The sequence below is a fragment of the Lissotriton vulgaris genome, chromosome 8 (genome assembly GCF_964263255.1).
Source record: "Lissotriton vulgaris chromosome 8, aLisVul1.2, whole genome shotgun sequence".
Lineage (NCBI taxonomy): Eukaryota > Metazoa > Chordata > Amphibia > Caudata > Salamandridae > Lissotriton > Lissotriton vulgaris.
In genome coordinates this window covers 1,230,216,930-1,230,236,596 of record NC_141696.1, presented here as the reverse complement: position 1 = coordinate 1,230,236,596, position 19,667 = coordinate 1,230,216,930, and the positions used below count along the sequence as shown (strand labels likewise).

Here is a 19,667-nt window from a genome sequence, read left to right as displayed (position 1 = left end):
GTATGGTTCAATGTCAGGGAAGATTGGCCAGCACTTTAGTTTAGAACATTCTATTTTCATAAATCCTGTTTTATTTATTTAATGTTTCTTAAGAGAATACTTCAGGCAGTGCTAACACGTTGCTTCCTTGCCACTCATTTCATCTGTACTGCACTGCATCCTATTTGACCACTTCTTCTAACCCAGGAGACCATTATGGAATGCTGTTGTCCATAGTGTACCATTGCTTTACCTTTAAAGATGGTCATCACATTGGTTCTAAATGTGGCAACTATGCATGAACTTTAACACAACAATGAACTATGTACAAGGCATTTGCAAGACAGACCTTCTCTGATAGGTTTAGTTTAATTATTACAAAGCTTATAGTTGTCATGTTTAGGGGGAAGCATGTTTTCTTTTTACTGCTTTTATTCTTTTAATTTATCTTGCATATGTTGGTATTGTGTGTGTTTAACTTTTCACGGTGAACGAAAGAATGAGTAAGTGGATGAATGAATGGGTGCATGAGTGCAAGGATGTGGGCCTAAAACAATAAATGGTACACAGGCTCTTTCATTCATAGGCCAGACCTATTGACGCTGCCAATGCTTGATGTGTCTCAGAGTTTGGTCCACAGTATCCCCTGTCCTTCCCGTCAGGAGCTTTTTTTTACAGATTGAGGTGTTTTGCATTTAGTGAGCCATAGCTGGAGGTAGAGCATTCCAGATACCAGGCCTCTGGATTTGAAATGCTTTCACAGTTGGGTTGAAAAAAGGCCCTAAAACTACACCTTATTGTTTACATTTTCTTGGTGCTCCTGTTTTTCCCTTCTGCCAGTTGGTACTTTCAGTTTATAAATACAAACATTAATGTATCTTTTCTTCTTATTTCAAAAGCATATTTTGACAACTTAGCTATGCTCATTAATATACCGTTGCTCATTGATGTGTCTTAATTTCTTATTAGTTTTATCATTTATTTTGCAAACATGTTGGTAGATGGCCCAGTAATATAAATGGTTGCTGGTGTTGCAGGTTGTAAGTTTAAATGCTGGTAAGAGCAACCCAGCCTTCCATCCATCCAGGTGGTACATTGATGTACATAAATGGGTTGCTGGTTGAGGGGGGTGAAACCCTACTCAAGCAGCAACCACAATTCTTGTCAAGGTGAAACCACAAGTAAACACCAAATGTAGCTGTGCTTAACCCTCTGGTAGCTTGGCACATAAGCAGTCAGGCTTAACTTAAAGGCAATGTGTAAGGTATTTGTGCAGCACTTTAAACAGTTATAAAGTGAAAAGACAACATAAGATACATTTCACACCAATTTAGAGAAATAGAGTAAATCTTAATAAATTATTTGATACAAAAATCCAATTAACAGAATGGGAGAAATGCAATTTTAAAGATTTAAATAAAAATAGTGCCTAAGAGCATAAAGCGTCAACTGTGGTTATCTGGTCAAGCTGAACCAGGACAAAGTCACAAGTTACGGCAACCATGATGGAGTGGGGGCTGAATACAGGAACCAAGGTGGGTCCGCTGGACAAAGTACCTTAAATCCTCGTGACAGAGCTTTGCAGGTACCTGTGTCAAAATGCATCGGGCAGCGGTGGTTCCGACAAAGCTGCAGGGCTGCGATGCAAGGTCCTGCATCATCATTGAGGATGAAGTTGACAAGGGGCTTGTGATGCGAAATCCTGCTTCCAGGAGGTGTCGCACAGTGGTCGTTGTGAGGAGATGTGGGCAGTGATGCGATTTCCTGCGCTGTCATCAAGGATACTGTTGACAGAGTCTTGCGATGCAAAGTTCTGCTTTGAGGTTGCATCGTAGAGTGGCAGTTCTGAGGAGCTGTGAACTCTGATGCAAGCCTTGCATTGGAGATGCTTCGCGCAGTGGCGATTTCGAAGTAATGCTGGGAGAAGATGCACCGCACTGCGTTGGTTCTGCCCACAGGACCACTGCTGGGCTGGCAAAGCACCTTTAGGCCCACGAGGTTCCAAGCCTGGGTTGGCACCACTTGAGGGGCAGGACTCACAGCAGTTAGAGTTCAGGTTCTGGGGTCAATGTAGTTGGAGCCTTTTCTGTCCCTGAGGCTTTGATCAGGAGGCCAGCCAACTAGTCCTTGGAGCCTCTCTGGTGGTCCATGGGTCAAGATGCAGGTCGAGTCATTATTGGCAGCAGGCTAGCAGATTAGTAGGGCAGCAGAGTAACAGTCCTTCTTGCAGCAAGACAGCACAGCAGTCCTCCTGAGTCTTCCACAGGGTTGCACTGAAGACTTGGGTCTGAGGGTCCAATACTTCTGTTTGGTGCCAGCTATGAAGTAGGAGAAGGTTCTGGAAGTTTCCACACCCAGAGGTGCTTGGAATTTCCTGTATCCCTGCCATGGCACCAGCTTGTCTGGGGGCACACAAGACTTGTATTAAACCCTTTGTGATATGTTCAGATAGAGGCTTTGTGGTGTGCAAGTGTGGTAGGTGACAGTAGGTGGCAGCTCGTCCCCCCTTACCAAGTCAGAGATGGTGCATTCTATCAACACCTATTCCCCCTTTGTCTCATTGTCTGGTAGCAATACACAAAGACCAATTGCCAGCTATGACTAGTCATGTGACCCAGGATATAGACTGCAGGCAACAAATGGTTAGGACAAGAAAATGCCAACTTTCTCAAAGTGGCCTTTTCAGAACTGAGACTTAAATTCCAACTTTTAAGATACACTACACCCTGCTCTGTAGGTTATTTAGGGCCTACCCTAGGAGTGACTTGTATTAGGGCTGGCAAAATGTTTAGCAAGTCAAAATGGCAGTTTTAAACGGCACACACAGGCTCCAATGGCAAGCCTGAGACACGTTTAAAAGGATACTTAAATGGATGGTGCACTCACAGGCTAGAAGATGTGGCCTAACTGCTAGAGCTCTCACCCTCGAAGCTGGGGAACAGGGTCCGAGTCTTGGCAGGGACGCTCAACATCCTGTGATTTTGAGAAAACCACTTTATATCCCTGTGTCAGACACCATTAATGTGCCTGTCTGTAAAGCAACTAGTGCTTAGGAAATTGCTGCATGCCCACTAGTAGCATTTAATTGACAGGTGCTGGGTACATGTAGTATCATATTACTAGGGATTTACAAGTAAATTAAATGTGAAAATTGGGTGTAAGCCAGTGTTACCAAGTTTTAGGGATTGAATACATACACTTTAGCACTGGTTAGCGGTGGGAAAGTGTGCAAAGTCCTAAGGCCAACACAAATAAGTTCAGAAAAAAATGCAGGAGTAAGGAGATAGGTTTTGGGGAAGCCTACCCTAAGGCTGAGAGTTGTGATAATGAAGTACCATGTATTTGGACAATAGTAACTCTTGTTATTTGCCATACATACTTAAACAGTAGTGTAGTTAAAACAAGTTATTATAATTAACTTCTTATGGTACAATTTGGTGGGATAAACAACTCATTAGTCGTTTGGCATCTTGCTCTGATTAACATCTTCTGTGCATTAAATTCCCAGGCATTTGCCAATCTTCACTATGGAAGGAAACACAAAAACACACACATTTAGATAATAGTTGTTTAATAGAAAAACAAAGTGACAATACAAATTTCAGTATGTATTCACTCACTTAATTTTAGGTAGTTTAGTACAACAGGTAGAGATTCTGTTTAGACAGGCCATAAAATAATGCTTCAGCATCCAATATGTAGTTATGAATTATTTTCTAATCTCCCTACCTGTACATATTTTCATCTGAGGTCCCTGCTTTTTAAGGTTCCTGAAATCGTACACATTGTTTTTAGATTTCCGCAGATTCGGGTACTTCTTTCACTAAGTATGGCTCTTTTATGAGCGGACACAAAAGTACATTTTCCTATCTAGGGCCGCATTATACGTGATCAAATAGTCAGGTGTCAACAAGAGAGTGCGAGAAAAGTTATTAATTAAAGATTCTACTTTAGAGGAAGCAATTCAGATAGCTAAAGGTCTAGAGCATACAGATATTTGGATTAAGGAGATGGATCAGTGTACCAGTTCTATGATGAATAAGGACACTGGGTCAAAACCCGCATCTAGTAAAGATGCTGCGATACTGGGTGGATTGCTCTCCAACCAGCAGGGTCACTGTAGGCCCTGGCCACTTTTCCCCTTGCGGAGGACTGCCTGCCATATCCCATATCTATATATTGTCACATGCCTGGCAAGGATCTTTGTGCCTTCACTCTATCTGCTAATGCAGCACCTGCACTGTAGGAAGGGCTGAAATCTGAGCAGGCACTATGTGTTGTTTGCTTGCTCAGTATTCTTTTCAGTTTTGCACAAGCCCTGAAAGTAGAAGCTTATAGTGGAAAATCGAACATTTAATGGTCTTGACCAGCAGCCAATTCTATCCATGCAAGTGAAGGCCAGTGTAAGTTTCCCCTACCTGGATCCACCATGCCTCACTTGGCAGACCAAGGCAAGGAAACCAACTAACCAGCTCCAGCCTTTAGTACGGCGGGGTGAATATTACTGTGACCTTCTGTCCAGAGGCAGACAGGTGATCAGGTCATTGGTTTCCGATGACAGAGCCATTTGAGCCCCTGCATCAGAAACACAGGGATCACCTCAGCTCCAAATAAGTAGGGGTGAGCGGAATTTGCGTAGTCGCGCTACGCAAAGCTCAACGAAACGGTAAAAAATCTCTCCGAGCACGCAAAAGTCCAGCGAACACGCAGAATTATTTGTTCCGCCTGTTCGTGATGCTTTTTTCCTGTTCGCGAACACTGTTTGCATGCTCGGAGGGAAATATCCTACGAACACGCATTTTGAAAGCGCGAACATGCAAAAACGTCCGCGAAGCCGCAGATCGCGGAATTTTTAGCAAATTCCGCGTTCTCCGCAGAACATCAAATTACAAGAATTCCACTAATTGCACGAGCGGAACAGAATTTACTGCCCAGGCTTATAAATGAGCCAGTAAAACTGCAAATTTGGTGGGGAAGGAGCTATGCCAATTTATGTACAACTCTCCCTCTGCCAAACTCCAAAAAATGAGGCTGAACATGTTTGCTAAAGAAATATTTAAATTGTCAACATTTTGAAAAATAAAAGTGGTGAACTCTGGAATTTTTTATCTAATAGCTGAACATCTTCAGCTTTTGTTGGTGTACAGAATACATGTGATACGTACTCTATGAAGCATTTTACTTTGTTACCTTTTTGTAACTCTGTACAGGTAGCTAGTTATCTGATTAGTCCTCTGTATTTTGTGTCTGTAGTGTTGAAGATGCAGTAGTGAGACATGTTTGTTTACGCAATGGTGGATTTAAAAAAAATATGCTAATAGTTAATATTGGTGTAACAATCACTAATAGTATAGTACAAAATGAAGTCAGAGCTCCAACACCCATAAGCTCCAATGAGCAGAATTTAAGCTTGAAAGTTGTAAATTCGAAGATATATAGCAAGAGCACTTTCTTCCTTATCTAGGATGGATGTTCTATCTTAGACTTGATTAAACTAATATATTACGAATGTTGGTTGAAAACCAGCTATGATCTCCATTCTATTCTTTTCTAAACAAACGTATTCAGTGCATGGTTACCCATAGGTCTCCCAGCGCTGTCAGTGTAGCTAAAAAGAAGGTGATTACTTAACCCCTTCACTGCGGCGGCTATTCCGCCGCAGTGCTAAGGGGGCGGGGCGGCCGCATGCTGGTGACGGAACCGCTCCGTCACCAGCGTTGGTTGACCTGTGCTTCTGACAGAGCGGTTCCGTCATGGCCCGCCCCGCTCAATAGAACTTCAGCGCAGGCGCGAAATACGCGCCGCGCAGGCCATGACGGAACCGCTCCGTCATCAGCACAGCTCACCCGTAGCTGATGACGGAGCGGTTCCGTCATCAGCACTTAAGGGGTTAAATGCAGTGTGAAACAGCCAGGTCTTTAGTCCCTTTTAGATAGGGGAGCGCCTTTTCAAGAGCTCGCAGAGAGTGCGGCAGTGGCGGTCCGTTTAGGTAAGGGCAGTGGGGCTGGGCAGAGGCGTGCGGGGGTGCGCCGGTGAAAGTGACAAACGACGGGCAAGGGTGTAAAATAAATAAATAAAACACTTATCTTGCGCCCGCTGCATCGCCGAGTCGTTTGTCACTTTCATCCCTTTGACCCCACCCCGCCTCTCCACACTTACCTGCATGGACCGCCACTGGAGAGAGGAATGGTGTTACACACCTTAGAAGTAACCCTGGGCGGAGTTGGCGGAGTGGGGCTTCGCGGAGCTACGCGAAGTGGGCGAGAAACTACGCCCACCTCCGCACTCCGCGTAGCCCCACTCCGCAAACACCACCCGGCCGCCAGCCCCGCCACCCGCCTCCCGCCTCCCTCCCGCCCTCCCTAAATACTTTAAATGAAAGGAATACATTAATTTAAAACGCACTTACCTTGCCGGCCGCTTCCCGCCGCGTCCCCGGGGCTCGCTATCTTCCGTCTTCTTTCGTAATGCGCATGCGCGGGCGGCCGCGCATGCGCATTTCTCACGAGAAAATGCGCATGCGCGGCCGCCCGCGCATGCGCATTACGAAAGAAGACGAAGACGGAAGATAGCGAGCCCCGGGGACGCGGCGGGCAGCGGCCGGCAAGGTAAGTGCGTTTTAAATTAATTTATTCCTTTACTTTAAAGTATTTAGGGAGGGCGGGAGGGAGGCGGGTGGCGGCCAGCTACGCTCCGTTTGCGGAGTGTGCGTAGTGCCGCCTGGCTCCGCCGGCTCCGCAAAATGCGGAGTAGGCGGCACTACGCACACTCCGCAAACGGAGCGTAGCTGGCCGCCCACACTTACTTAGAAGCATTGAATGAAAAGGATCGCCCACCCGGTGTTACACTCTTAATCCTAGGGATCTTAGCCAAGAAGGCATTGGAGGATCGTAGCGATCTCCCCGGTTTGTAGAAGGAGAGCAATGACCTAGTGATCGCCGGACCTTTGTCACGCAGTGACATGTATGCAATGCAGACGGATTTAAATGTAATCCTCTTGGCTATCGGCAGCCAATGCAGATTGATGTCTTGGGAGAATATACAGTTTGCATACAGACCAATTACCATGCAGACCAATTAAACTCACAGATAGCAAAATTGCATTATTATACAGAGCGTCTGTGGCATCTGACAAAACCAATTAACAGTAGGGTACAACTTAACTATAGCTATTGATCAACCAAACTAGTAAATACGAGGGGAGTACACATACATTTACATTTCTCTATCACTTAAATAGATCTATTTGTGTTTAAAGATTTTCGCTCCTCACAATAAAACATTACCCAATCTCGCCCTTTTATCTAAATGCTGTTAATGCCCTGTACTTTGTATAATTCCCCATAAATTTGTTTATTAAATATATCCCAACAATTGTTGGTCTAAAGTTCAAATGCTCTCAGGTCTGTTTGCATGATAAATAGAAACATATTTGCATTTAGCATTGTGTATAATAATAATTTAGAAAAGTGTGTGTTTTTTTTCTTCTAGGTCTCTTCCTGTATCCTGAGAAATGTGACTGTAAAGAAACTGAACTCGAATGCGTAGATATTGGTTTGACGTCCGTGCCACAGGTCTCCAGTAACGTAACTCTGCTGTGAGTACACTTTCGAATACAAATACACATTTTATACACTGACATCAATGCTATGTCATGGGTCGAGGAAAATATATCACCTATACTTTGACCCTCAAAGCCATCACAGGAACTGAAATCAGATGACTTTTATCTTGATGACATTACAAGATGTGATAGAGTTTCAACAAAATGCAGTACATGCAAGATGAGAAAACTTGTAAAATGTCGTACTAAACTATTTAAAGGTATATTTTGGTTATCAACCATGTATAAACTAGCAACCTGCCGAAATCCAGATTTAATATGCCGGGGGGCAAGCCTTCATAGGACACAGGAACACTAAACTTATGCCAAGTAGATCCTGATCTTATTGCATGATGTTGCTGTAGCATAACTGGAATATAGGGCCTATACCTGGGTAAATGGAGCTGCATATAAGTTACCCAAGTACACCTTCATCTAAATAGATTCAGGCATTTTGTGCCATATACATCAACACATCTTTGAGTACACCCTCATATGCCCAAGTGCATCCCCCTCTTCCCAGGCACAGATGACTGTGCCCAGGCATAGTGACTCCATATGCCAGGTACAGCCCTCAGTGCCTAGACAGACCTGCAGATGCCTACGGGTAACCTCAAACACCAAATATAGATAAGCAAATCCAGGTGCTGCCTTATTTATCCGAGCATAGCCTTGTATGCCCATGTACAGCTCGATTATCCAGACATAGCCAGGCATGGAATTGCATGCCCAGTTACTACTATTTTATCTCAAATCCAGCTTCAGATGCTCATGCAAACATGTACATGACAGCACTCAAATTTGCTTGTCCAAATACTGCCATCATATGCCAGGTGTGGTCGCATGTTATGCTATGTTATGTTACTGCAATTTGTGTAGCGCGACAGCTGCCCCAGCAAAGGGGTGTCCCAGCCCTGTCAGCAAAGCAAATAATAATCATAATAATACTGAAGCTTATAGAGCGCGACAGCTACCCCAAACAGGGGTGTCCCAGCGCTGAGACATCCAGTGAAATTGCGTCAGAGAGGGTAGCAGACTTAACAGCCCAATATTAATCTGCCCTAAAGAGCCAAGTCTTCAAGGCCTTTCTGAAACATGTTTCTGAAACTGCCTGCTGGAGGGAACCTGGTAAGTGTTCCTCAGGGAAGCAGTTCTGACCGTGAACGCTCTACCGCCCACGCGTGATTTTGAAAAGCGTGGGGTGCGCAGCAATTTATGAGAATTAGATCGCAGCGCACAATAGCAACTAACACGGAGGGACGGCAAAGGCTACACAATGGGAAAAAGGTGTGTTTTTATGGCCTTCCTGAAAGCCAAGTAATTGGTGTAGCTTCGAATGTGAGTGGGCAGTGAATTCCAGAGGAGGGCTGCCCTGCTACAGAAGGAACGGCCTCCTGCCCACACTTTCTGGAACCTTGGAACCCTCACCAGGTGCTGGCCAAGTGAACGGAGCTGGCGTGTGGGTGCATAGGGAGTAACTAGGTTGGTCAGAATAATGGGGGTGTTGAGTTTCAGGGGTTTAAAAGTGATGCAAAGGGCCTTAAATTCAATTCTCCTGTCCACCAGGGACAAATGTAGCCGGTGGGTGGCGACTTACATCGGGCAGGACCTGCACAGGCCAATCAGGGATCTGGCTGCTACGTTCTGAGCTCTTTGATTTCGGCCTTATCTGCCCCTAAATAAAGAGAGCAGGCATAATACAATCTGGACATTATAGCTGCTTGAATGATGGTCTGGCGCGTCGGGGGGTCAAAAAAACACGGTAGGGGTCTAAGCCCCCGTAAAACCCCAAAGCAAGTCCCTTCTACCTTTTTGGTTTGGACTTGGTAGCTGAGGGATGAGTCCAACAATACCCCCAGGTTTTTGACGGCCTGCTTGGGAGCGGGAGCACTACCCAGGCTTTCTGGCCACCAAAGTTCGCTCCACAAACCATGGTCCTTTCGCACCAACAGCACCTCTGATTTACTGGTATTCAGCTGGAGGCAGTTGCCGGTCATCCACTCAGCGACCACCGCCAGATCACCCCGAAATTTCAGGGCGTCCCTCTTGGTGTTGCTTGAGAGTGCCACCACCAGCTGAGTGTCGTCAACGAAGAAGACCATGGTCAGTCCCTGTTTCTAGCCACAGCGGCCAGCGGTTGGACATAGAGGTTGAATAAAAGGGGACTGAGGGAGGAACCTTGTGGGACACCTTGTTTATTGGGGTGGGTGCCTGAGACAAAAGGGAGAGCAGTAACCACAAATGACCTCTCACTAAGAAAAGAGGTAAGCCACTTCAAAGCCAAGCCGACAAACCCCGCCTCCTCCAGGCATTGTAACAGAATAGCATGGGATCCAAAAGGATCATTGCTGACGTTTGCCCAGCATTCAAAGCAGACCAAAGGTGTTCTGTCCCAGCCAGGAGAGCAGACTCCGTGCTATGGCCAGGTCAAAACCCATTCTGGGAGGAGTCCAGCATGCTGTTCTTGGCCAGGAAGTCTGAACGGAGTTAGTTGACATACGCCTCCGTAATCTTGGCTGCCCAGGAGAGTAGGGAAATGGGGCGATAGTTTTCAGGCTTGGCCGGGTCCACCAGTGGTTTTTTAAGTAAAGGTAGCACCTTGGCATGTTTCCACGCCTTGGTCACGATAGCAGTGGAAAGCGACATATTGCTTACCTGCTTCAAGGAAGGCATAATCATAGGAAGCACCTTTCAACATTTCTCTGGTTTAAGGGGATCAGCAGAGGTGAGCCAGATTTAATTTTCCTGCATAGTGCTTGCAGTTGGTCTGTGAAAATGGGTGCAAAAGACTCCAAGGTATTAGCAGTTTGATCACACCCTACAGCTAGAGGTGTGATATCTGTAGCAGGAAAGGACCTATAGATGTTATCTACCTTCCTAAGAAAGAAGGAGGCAAGATCCTCGCATTGCTCATTAGACTGTATTTTCTGCACTGCGTTAGTCTGCTGTGATTTAAGGCTGGAAAGTATCTAGAATACTCTCTTCGCTGGGTTGTCACTGTTATGGATTTAGCCGGCATAGAACGTTGCACGTGCAAGTTGAATGGTCCTATGATAGCTTTTCACTGCGGCTCGATAGGTGTCTTTTGCAGTGGTGTTAAAATCCCTTCTCCATATATGTTCCATACTTTTGCAGTCTTTGCGCAGATAAGCTAGCTCGCTTTTGTACCATGGTCTTGTTCTAGTTTTACGGTTCAGTGACCATTTCTCAGGGATAAGGCCATCTAGTGGCTGGCTAATCCAGTCTGTTAAGTCCCTATATGCCTCATTAGGGACATTAGGAAGGCTAGGACATGTAGTAGACAGACGGGCCTGGAAAGAATCCCAGTTAAGCTTGTGCAAAGGGCGTTTGAGCGAGTATGCCTGGTCCGTGCTCCATGAGTGAGTTATCTCCTGAAGGGAAATAGGGACCAAGTAATGGTAGGACCACCCGATGGGGATGGGGACAAGGACTGTCAGTGAGGGTATGTTAGTGAAAACTGGGTCCAGCAAGTGGCCAGCTATGTGGGTAGGGCTTGACACCAGTTGTATTAATTGACAGGCTGCCATATCTGCTATGAAAGTTGCCACGTCAGGGTCATCTAATTTGTCTAGGTGAATATTCAAATCCCCAATGACTGTGAAGTTGGCGGTGTTAACTGCTAGTGCTCTGACCATCTCTACGAGTGCTACCTTAAAATCTGTGGATGGCCCAGGGGGCCTATAGATCAGAAGCCCTGACATGGTGTAATTTGGGCTGAATGTGTCCTTGAAGAGGGCGCATTCACATCCGGGTATAGTCTGCCTAGTGAAAGTGCAGGGGTAGACTGATTTATAAATGACCACGATGCCCCCTCCACTGGTCACCCTGTTGAGAGTGAGAATGCTAATCAGGAAGCGCCAGGCTAGGTTCCGCAGTCATATCATCCGAGAGCCACGTCTCGGTAAGAAAGAGGACATCAGGGGAAGTGTCCTCCAATAGGTCATAAATGTCAGCATGATGTTTGGCTAAAGATCGACTGCTGAGGTTAAAAATCTTAATGGTCTTCTTAGACCGTGGGTGGTGACCGTGTGATGTCAGCGCAGGGGTGGCGCTAAAGCCACAGCTCAAACAGCAGAAAGATCCCTCAATAGTGACCCCGCAAGACTGTCTGCAGTTGCTCACCCCTTTCCTGAAGGCTAACATCTCCTTTTAGTGTAGGTTGGCACAGCTTTGATTAAAGGGGCAGCGTGTCCGGCGTCTGGCGACAAACTGGCGCGGACGCGTGCAGGCGGGCTTGCCTTTGGCGCGCCACCGGCGCGCCCCCTGAACACGTTCGCTGCGCGTCACATAAGGCATCTACTTTTAAGGAGGAAGAGTGATCAGCTGCAGAGCAGCTGATTGAAGCAAAGACCAGAAGTTGTAATCACTTCCTCCAGCACGTATCAGTCCCTCCACACAAACCGAAAAGTCGGCGGTGGACTGGGGACTCAGTGCAGGTAAGGCGGTACGTTTGTGTTATTTAAAAAATGAATAGAGGCGTCCTTAAATAAAATCCAGTGCAAAGTACAAGTTTTAGGTTAAAAAGTAATGTTAAAAGAGTTGCGCAAACTAGTGAGAAAGGGAGCCCTTTCCCAGGCGCTCCTCTCACCCACAGAGACAGCGTCTGCCTCCGTCATATGTCTAGCACAGCCCCACAGGCCCAAGGCACCCTCACATGTCCAGACAAACTCGGAAAAAATTGAATTTCTTGTATATTGCCCTAGACTGAAACTTAGCTACTTCACACAGCCACACCAGGACTTTAAGAAATACAGTTGCCAAAATTCCTGATGTAGGAGTAACTTTACATAACTATAACTTTCTCTGCAAACTGTCTGTGACACAATAAGAATTCACAGATTCACATTTAGTCACATTAATATTTTCTATTATGGTTTATGGACTAATGGAAATCAATTCTCCAGATCTCGTTATCACTCAGCAGGGGGCTTATTTACATTCAAAACGGAAATGTGTACCTAACAACAATTTGAACAGTAGCATCCTTCGCAACATAGTTTCATTATGATTTTAGATGGTTGCCCCATAATACCGTGCCTCAGTAACCAACCCTTTTATTGGGTTTTTTTCTGTCACAAACAATTGAGAAAACAAATCTACAAAATCGACATTATATGTGCTTACAAAAAGATGCATTGCTCTGTGTATTGAATGAGTTCTTAAATATCTTCCTTATCCATTTCCTTAAAACGTTCTGACATGCAGACTGAAACATGTACTTTCAACACCTCCAGCAGACTGACAGTTAACTACCTGATGTTCTACCTCAGCTTCCAATGGTGGTCTACTGAACAACTAGAGCACTACCATTCTGTATTTATAACAGAAGTCTGGCACAACTGAACTTCATTTTGCTGTAAAACTTAAAGCATTTTCGGGCAGAAGTATGACTCTTTTTTTGCGGTCACAAATGGGAGATCGGCCCCTTTGTGACCGCAAAAAAGGGTGCAGACATGTACAAATACTATTTTGTGAGTCACTGATTTGCAAAATAATGTTTGCTACTCTCGCTATTAGTAAGGGTATCTCTTCCTAATAGCGAGTCACCAAGGAGTGTACTATTGTTTTGAGAGCGCATCTGCGGTCGCAAAACACTCTCAGTTTACCACCGACTTCAAGTAGGTGGTAAAACACTCACAAACAAGGGACCCCTTCCCCTTTGTGAGTGTGTGCGAAAATAATTTTTAAGGGCAGACAGTGGTCCCAGGGACCACTGCAAGCCCTTAAAAAATTAAACTGAAAAGTTTCATTTTTCTTTCTTAAATGCATCCCGTTTTCCTTTGAGTGCTAGCCATTCCCAATGGAGTCGGAAATTGCGCTTGCCTCATGAATATTGATGAGGCATGCAATTTGAATTGGGAGTCGCAAACAGTGTCTGAGACATTGTTGTACATTCACTTTAGCGAGTTGCAAATTGCGAGTCACATTTCGGCACAATTTGCGACTCACTAAAGTAAATGGTCATACATCGGGCCCTTTGTTTGGAAATTAACACAATGAGTGAGTTCATTTTACCATCGAAATTATAGTTAATGCTCTGCAAGATAATTTCATAAAACAAAGTTTATTCACTTGGCTTCTTAATGGAAAGATTTGTGCCAATCCATCAGGCGGGGGCCAAGAAAAAAGGTGTTCTCAAAAGTGTTATTTCCCACATTAATTCCCATAGAGGGGTTTATTTCTGATACAGAAAAACATCTGAACAAAATTAAACCAAATTTGTCCAAAAGTTAGAACTTTACTCAGAAAGCATGCTTTTGCTATTTGGTCTAAATAAAACCAATCAGCCATTTGTAAGAAACAAATGGTTAAAAAATGTGCTTCTGGTGGGATGGAGGGGGTGATACTGGTGAAAAGTTAAAGAGATCTGGACCGTTTGTGTCCAGATATACTCTGATTAGCCTATTCAAACTAGATGGGCAGATCCTGATTGGCTGGCCACAACACGGAGTCCATGTTGTGGTAGCCATTACAGGACACCTGAAAAAGATCATATAGAGGAGCAGAGGGGACACCCTCTGACTCCTAGAGCCATGTGGATGGCCAAGGAGCCCTCAGGAGACCCCTTTATGGTGGTAAGAGTAGGCCATCAGGAAAAAAAGACACCCAACAGGTCTAAAATATCCCACAGGCGGTCAAAAAAACACCAAGATATTTGGTCTCCCAGGGTATAGACCACCTCAGAAGCCCTTAGGAGGGCATTTTAGAATTAACATATTCTGGTGTCCCAGAGAGTGCAAGGGCATGTCCAACAAGTTCCTAAATGTTTCCGGATCCGCCAGGAGTGTGGCAGTCCCCACAGAAGCCCAACTAAAGTTTTACTATTATCACCATGTCTCCTAGGGGGTACAATTGTTGACCTTTGGAGAAATTTAACACAGTTTCAAGCACTCCTTGAACTTGGGCTCTCTCTCAGAAGCTTTGGGGTGGTGTAATCCCCCCCTGTTTATACGCAGGGGAAGAGTGGAGTTTCTAGGTTGAGAATACAACATGTTTAAAGTAGAAAAATCCCCATGATCATGTTTTATTGAAATTGTAGTAGTTTATTGAAAATGGCAAAATTGATATTGAATACTTACATGTCTGATTGAAGGTTCTTAGAATGTATTATTGAATATAACCGGGTTAACAGAAAGTTAATACATTGTAAGGTGGTACCATAGCAACCAGTTTTAATGGTGTTGTATTGGTCTGTTATGATATATTTCTGCTTTTAATAATATGGTGACACCCTGACTAAGCCACTAGATCTGCCCCTTGATGATTAAACCCCCTTATATTGTATCTTCTAGTATATGTGGAGGTATCATAGTATCTGGGCCCCAAGGGCGATTTTTGTTTGGAGAGGGGGCCACAGAGGTCCTGCTACTGAGCCATAATATAGCCCTGGGGATACCATCCAGCATGGTCGAATGGCAGCAGTGTCCCAGGGACCGCATTCCTCAGAACACTGAGTTGTTCCTTGCTAAGGGAGCCCAGACAAGGAACAGAAGCCCAACTCCCTGCTTGTACTCTCCCAGGCAAGGAACATAACTTTGGACCCACCCGGTGGTTGTCGGACTTAGGGTACCTAAAAACCAAACCCTATGCAATTTATATGTTAGGATCATGGGAGAACCAAAGCATTCTATATATAGTCACCAAGCCCAATGCCCAGTTATGCTTATCACTCTTAAAATTTCAAATTGCTCTGAATGTACGCTATTTAAAGCATGAGATGTGTAATGCACTTTTGAATGTTGACAATAATTGTATTGTATGGTCTAGGTTTTCAAAATGTTGATGTTCATCTTATATTTAACTGTGTAAATTTGTATAGGATTAATTGTGTGATTTTTAAACTGCTTTTTATTAAATATAATATTTCTCATCAGAGTAAGCACTTGCACTTTTGACACATGTGGCATTTTTAGACTTTGCATGTGCTCTCGCAAAGTTTGAAAAAGTGATTATGGACTAGAAAATGGTGATCTCAAAATGTTGGGCTTGAAGTCATGTACAATGGGCTGACTGGCAGAGGTACCATATGGAGACATACTGTCAGAAACTAAGTTGACTGTGCCGAGTGGTCATGGTAGGGCTCTTTGGGCAGCAGAGGTTGGGAAGAGGGTAGGGTGGAGTATGGCCAGGAAGTGTAATATGTATGTATGCATGTATTAATTGTTGTAAACATAAATGTGTTTGAATTGAACTGAACTAATGACAGTAGTGTCCCAGGGAGCCCATCCCTCGGTACACTGAATTGTTCCCTGCTGGGGTGATCCCAGCTAAGGAACAGAAATCCATCTCCATGCCCTCACTCTCCGGGCATTAAAAATAGTTTTTCTCCCTCCCCGTGGTAGCAGTAAGACAAGCTGATGCCATTGGGGAGGGGGGAGAAAATAAATGCAGCCAGCTCCTGCTGCATGTGGGATGGGGGCAGGCAGGGGAGCTGGAGGAGCCCACAGGGGCTATGGCTTCTCTCCTGGAGCCCCAGGGCCCTTAATTACTGTGGATATCCAGAGTGGGATCGGAGCACCGGACCAACTCTGGATACCCCAAGCAATTTTTATTTGATGAGACACTGGTGATGGGATCCCAGAGGCCATGTATTGTCTCGGGAGGAGAGACGCCTGCCCCACTCTTCTTTAAAAACATCAAGCAGACCTAGATGACGGGATCCCAGGTGCCATGGTTAAGAGTGAGTCATTACTGTATTCTCTGCATACCCCTCACAGCATTTTGAAAAAAGCTTGGTGGTGCCCTGCCCTACCCAGGGGCACCAAAAGCTTACACAATCTTAAAAAACAAAGCCATTGCAGGACATTATAAACACTTCCCAGCTGGGGTAGTGAATATGAAATGAGCGGTTACTGATTTCATATTTCTGCTTTCTATTAATTTTTTTATTTGGGTAGGGGGCATGTCGGCCACCCTCTATGAGTCATTTAATGGCCTAATGCCCCTTACCCTGGTGCTTAATGCATTTTTTAGATGGTTTACTTACGGTAGTTCACCACAAGTAATAATGGCATAATTCTTGCTAGGTCCGGTAAAGGTTTCAGTAATTTAAATCAGAGCTTACTCCCTGGTAGCTGTGAAACAGAACAGACAGGCTTAACTACATTCAGTACCAAAACAGTTAAAAAGTTGAAAACAGAACACAATAAAACACCCACTCCAATTGATAAAAATACAGAATATGTCATTAACTAAATGATACCAAAAGGACAAAAATGAATAAGGGGGCTGTAGGTAAGAAGTTTAAAGGTTAAAAAACAGGATAGTGCCAAAATAATCACAAAGTGCCAACCATGGGAAACTGGTCACCATAGACTGGCACTAGGGTTTTAGATCTGTCAGCCTAAGAATCTTCCCTCAAACGTTTTGCCTTCCTCCTCCATTATTACTGATCTTGTTCTATCTGGCCTTAGGACTATGTGCAGTTTACCACTGCAAACCAGTGCTAAGGTGCATGTGCTTACTCCTTAAAATAAGGTGACATTGGCTTATCCCCAATTTGCATATTTAATGCACATGAAAGTCCCAGGTAAAGTGGTGCCCAGGTCCTATAAATTAATGCTATTAATGGGCCAACAGCACTAATTGTCCACCCACTTAAGTAGCCCTTTAAGCAAGACTCAAGCCTGCAATTGCTGTATGTGGGTACAGTTTTAAACTGCCAGTTCGTCCTGGCAAAATAATGCTTTTGCCAGGCCCGAACATTCTTTTTTAACACATATAAGTCACTCCTAGGGTAGTTCCTAAACAGACCTCAGAGTATGGTGCAATATATTTAAATAGTAGAACATGTAATTTTAAGTTTTTCACGTTCTAGTAGAGGTCTACCTCTGCAATAGACTAACATCGGAGTTACCTTATTACTTTTAATAAGCTGTAATTTCTAAATGGGGAAAATTAACCAGTACATGTTTGAGTATCTTTGGCATTGTAGTGAAAACTTAAGGTGACTTGGCAAGTTTGTCCCGGTCTTCAGTCCATTCTTCAGACAAAAAGATTTGATAAAGTTTGTTTGTCCGAGAGGCCAGGGTAAGGTAAGGCGTACACTCTGACACCAGCCAAGGGGCATGGCATCAGGAAAAGTACTTGGGGGTCAGGACTCACTCCAACATAAGACACTGGCTTGGTCTTGGTCCAGTCCAAGAACAATTGAATTGCTCAGCTGGACTCCTTCAGGAAAGTGGGCTTCTTGCAGCTTTTGTTTCCCTGTAGCCTAACAGGAGGTCGACCATCTGACCTTTGGAGTCCATTGCTTGGTCTTGGGTACAAGTAGGAGCAATTCCAGCCCATAGGGTTCTCCTCATAGGCCTCAACAGCAGGTGCAATCCTTCTTCTGTCTTCTACAAGTCCAGTACAGTTCTGAAGAAGGTGTCCAAGGTGGCTATGGGTGAAGGTGACTCATGGCTCCTCCCTCACCAATAGGGAAAAAGGATTCTTCCCAACACCCAATCTCTTTCTCTCAGCTCTAGGAGTCAAGTCACACCTCATCAAGGAGGTATTCAGCTCCTAGGCGCCAGTTGGAAGCAAAGGCAAACGGGCTTCTAAAAGCTTTAGGCAGGTTACAGATAACCTTTTTAAAGTATATGTATAACAACAGTAGTCCAGAATGTATTCTGGACCAAGGGAACCAGAGGCACGGGGTACCAGGAGCTAGCAGCCTCCAGCAATAATGTTTAAACACAACAGAGCTGCTCCCAGTGTAAAGGTTCTAAGTGCAATTGTATTTCAGTTCGTGAGTGCAGGCATCTCACAAAATGTGAAGGACTGGTCGCACACACCACCTGGTGTCATGCTTCATCATTGACCAGTCCTCGCCCTCTAAAAACTTGGTTTGGTAGAGGGCGGGCATACACCTGACGACAGGGATGCACTTCTAAACTAAGTGGGGGCCCAAAAAAATAAAGAGTGAGTTAAAAATCCATTACAGATGTCACATTAACTTTAATATTGCTGGCATCTGTATAGTATTCTAAAAACGTGGTCGGTGTGTTGGGGATATAATAGTCTTCCAAACCAAGTTTTTAGAGGGCGAGGACTGGTCAATGACTGGTCAATGACTGGTCAATGTTGAAGCATGACACCAGGTGGTGTGTGAGACAAGTCCTTCACATTTTGTGAGATGCCTACACTCACGAACTGAAAAACAATTGCACTTAGAACCTTTACACTGGGAGCAGCTCTGTTGTGTTTAAACTTTTTTAAAGTACCTGTAAAAATGTTTTGACAAAAACAACTTTAGCAATGATTTAGTTTTGTCATAAATATCTAAACAATTGCCAAAAATTAACTTTTTATCTGGTCCCTAGGAGATGATGATGTTTCTTACTTTAAGAAAGTATCCCAATACATTCCTATGGAACAGCTAACAACTGCTGCCCTGAAAATAGCTTTCAGGGTGTTGTCCCTGTAAGGACATGTTTAATCATTTAACATTAAACATTTAGATGTCCTACTTTTTAATATCATGCACCCTATCTAATGTGCCTTTAAAGCCTACTTAGGGGTGACTTATTAATATTTGAAAGGTGGGTTTAGACCTGTCAGAAGACGCTATTTTGACAGGTCCAATTTGCAGTTTAAAGCTGCTCAGCAAAGTTACTGATGGCAGGCCTGCAGTCATGTTTTGCACTGTCACTTTAGTGGTTGCACAATATGTGCTGCAGTCACTTACATGCCCTGAGTACATTTTGTACCATATACTAGGGACTTATCAGTAGGTTAAATATGTCAATTAGAAGTGTACCAGTTCAACATGCTTTTAGGGGCCAGAGCGCAAACACAGGGCACTAAACAGCATTTTCCCAGTGTGCGGAGTCAAAAAACAACAACAAAATTATCAATAATTTAGGTTGACCACACAAAAAGTGTGTTTTCTTGCACCTATTATGTCACTTTTTCTGGATAAGTTACTTCATAGCTCGGGAACTCAATGTTCTACCATTTTGTAGGAACACAATCACTAGACAGCACCAATTGAGTCTTTCAAATCAGTTCATGAATGTTGCCCTACGTATTACTTATATATGATAGTCTTTAAAATAAAGCCAGTTGGGATATTGCTAAC

The 19,667-nt window shown here is 44.3% G+C and overlaps 1 protein-coding gene across 1 annotated transcript in view; it reads left to right on the top strand.

Annotated features, from left to right (window-relative positions):
• RXFP2 (relaxin family peptide receptor 2) overlaps positions 1 to 19,667 on the top strand; it is a 1,407,219-nt gene that overhangs the window by 812,954 nt on the left and 574,598 nt on the right. The window contains exon 4 of the mRNA XM_086935135.1: positions 7,471 to 7,576. Within this exon, the coding sequence (XP_086791261.1) occupies positions 7,471 to 7,576 (106 nt within the window). The remainder of the gene's footprint in view (positions 1 to 7,470; positions 7,577 to 19,667) is intronic.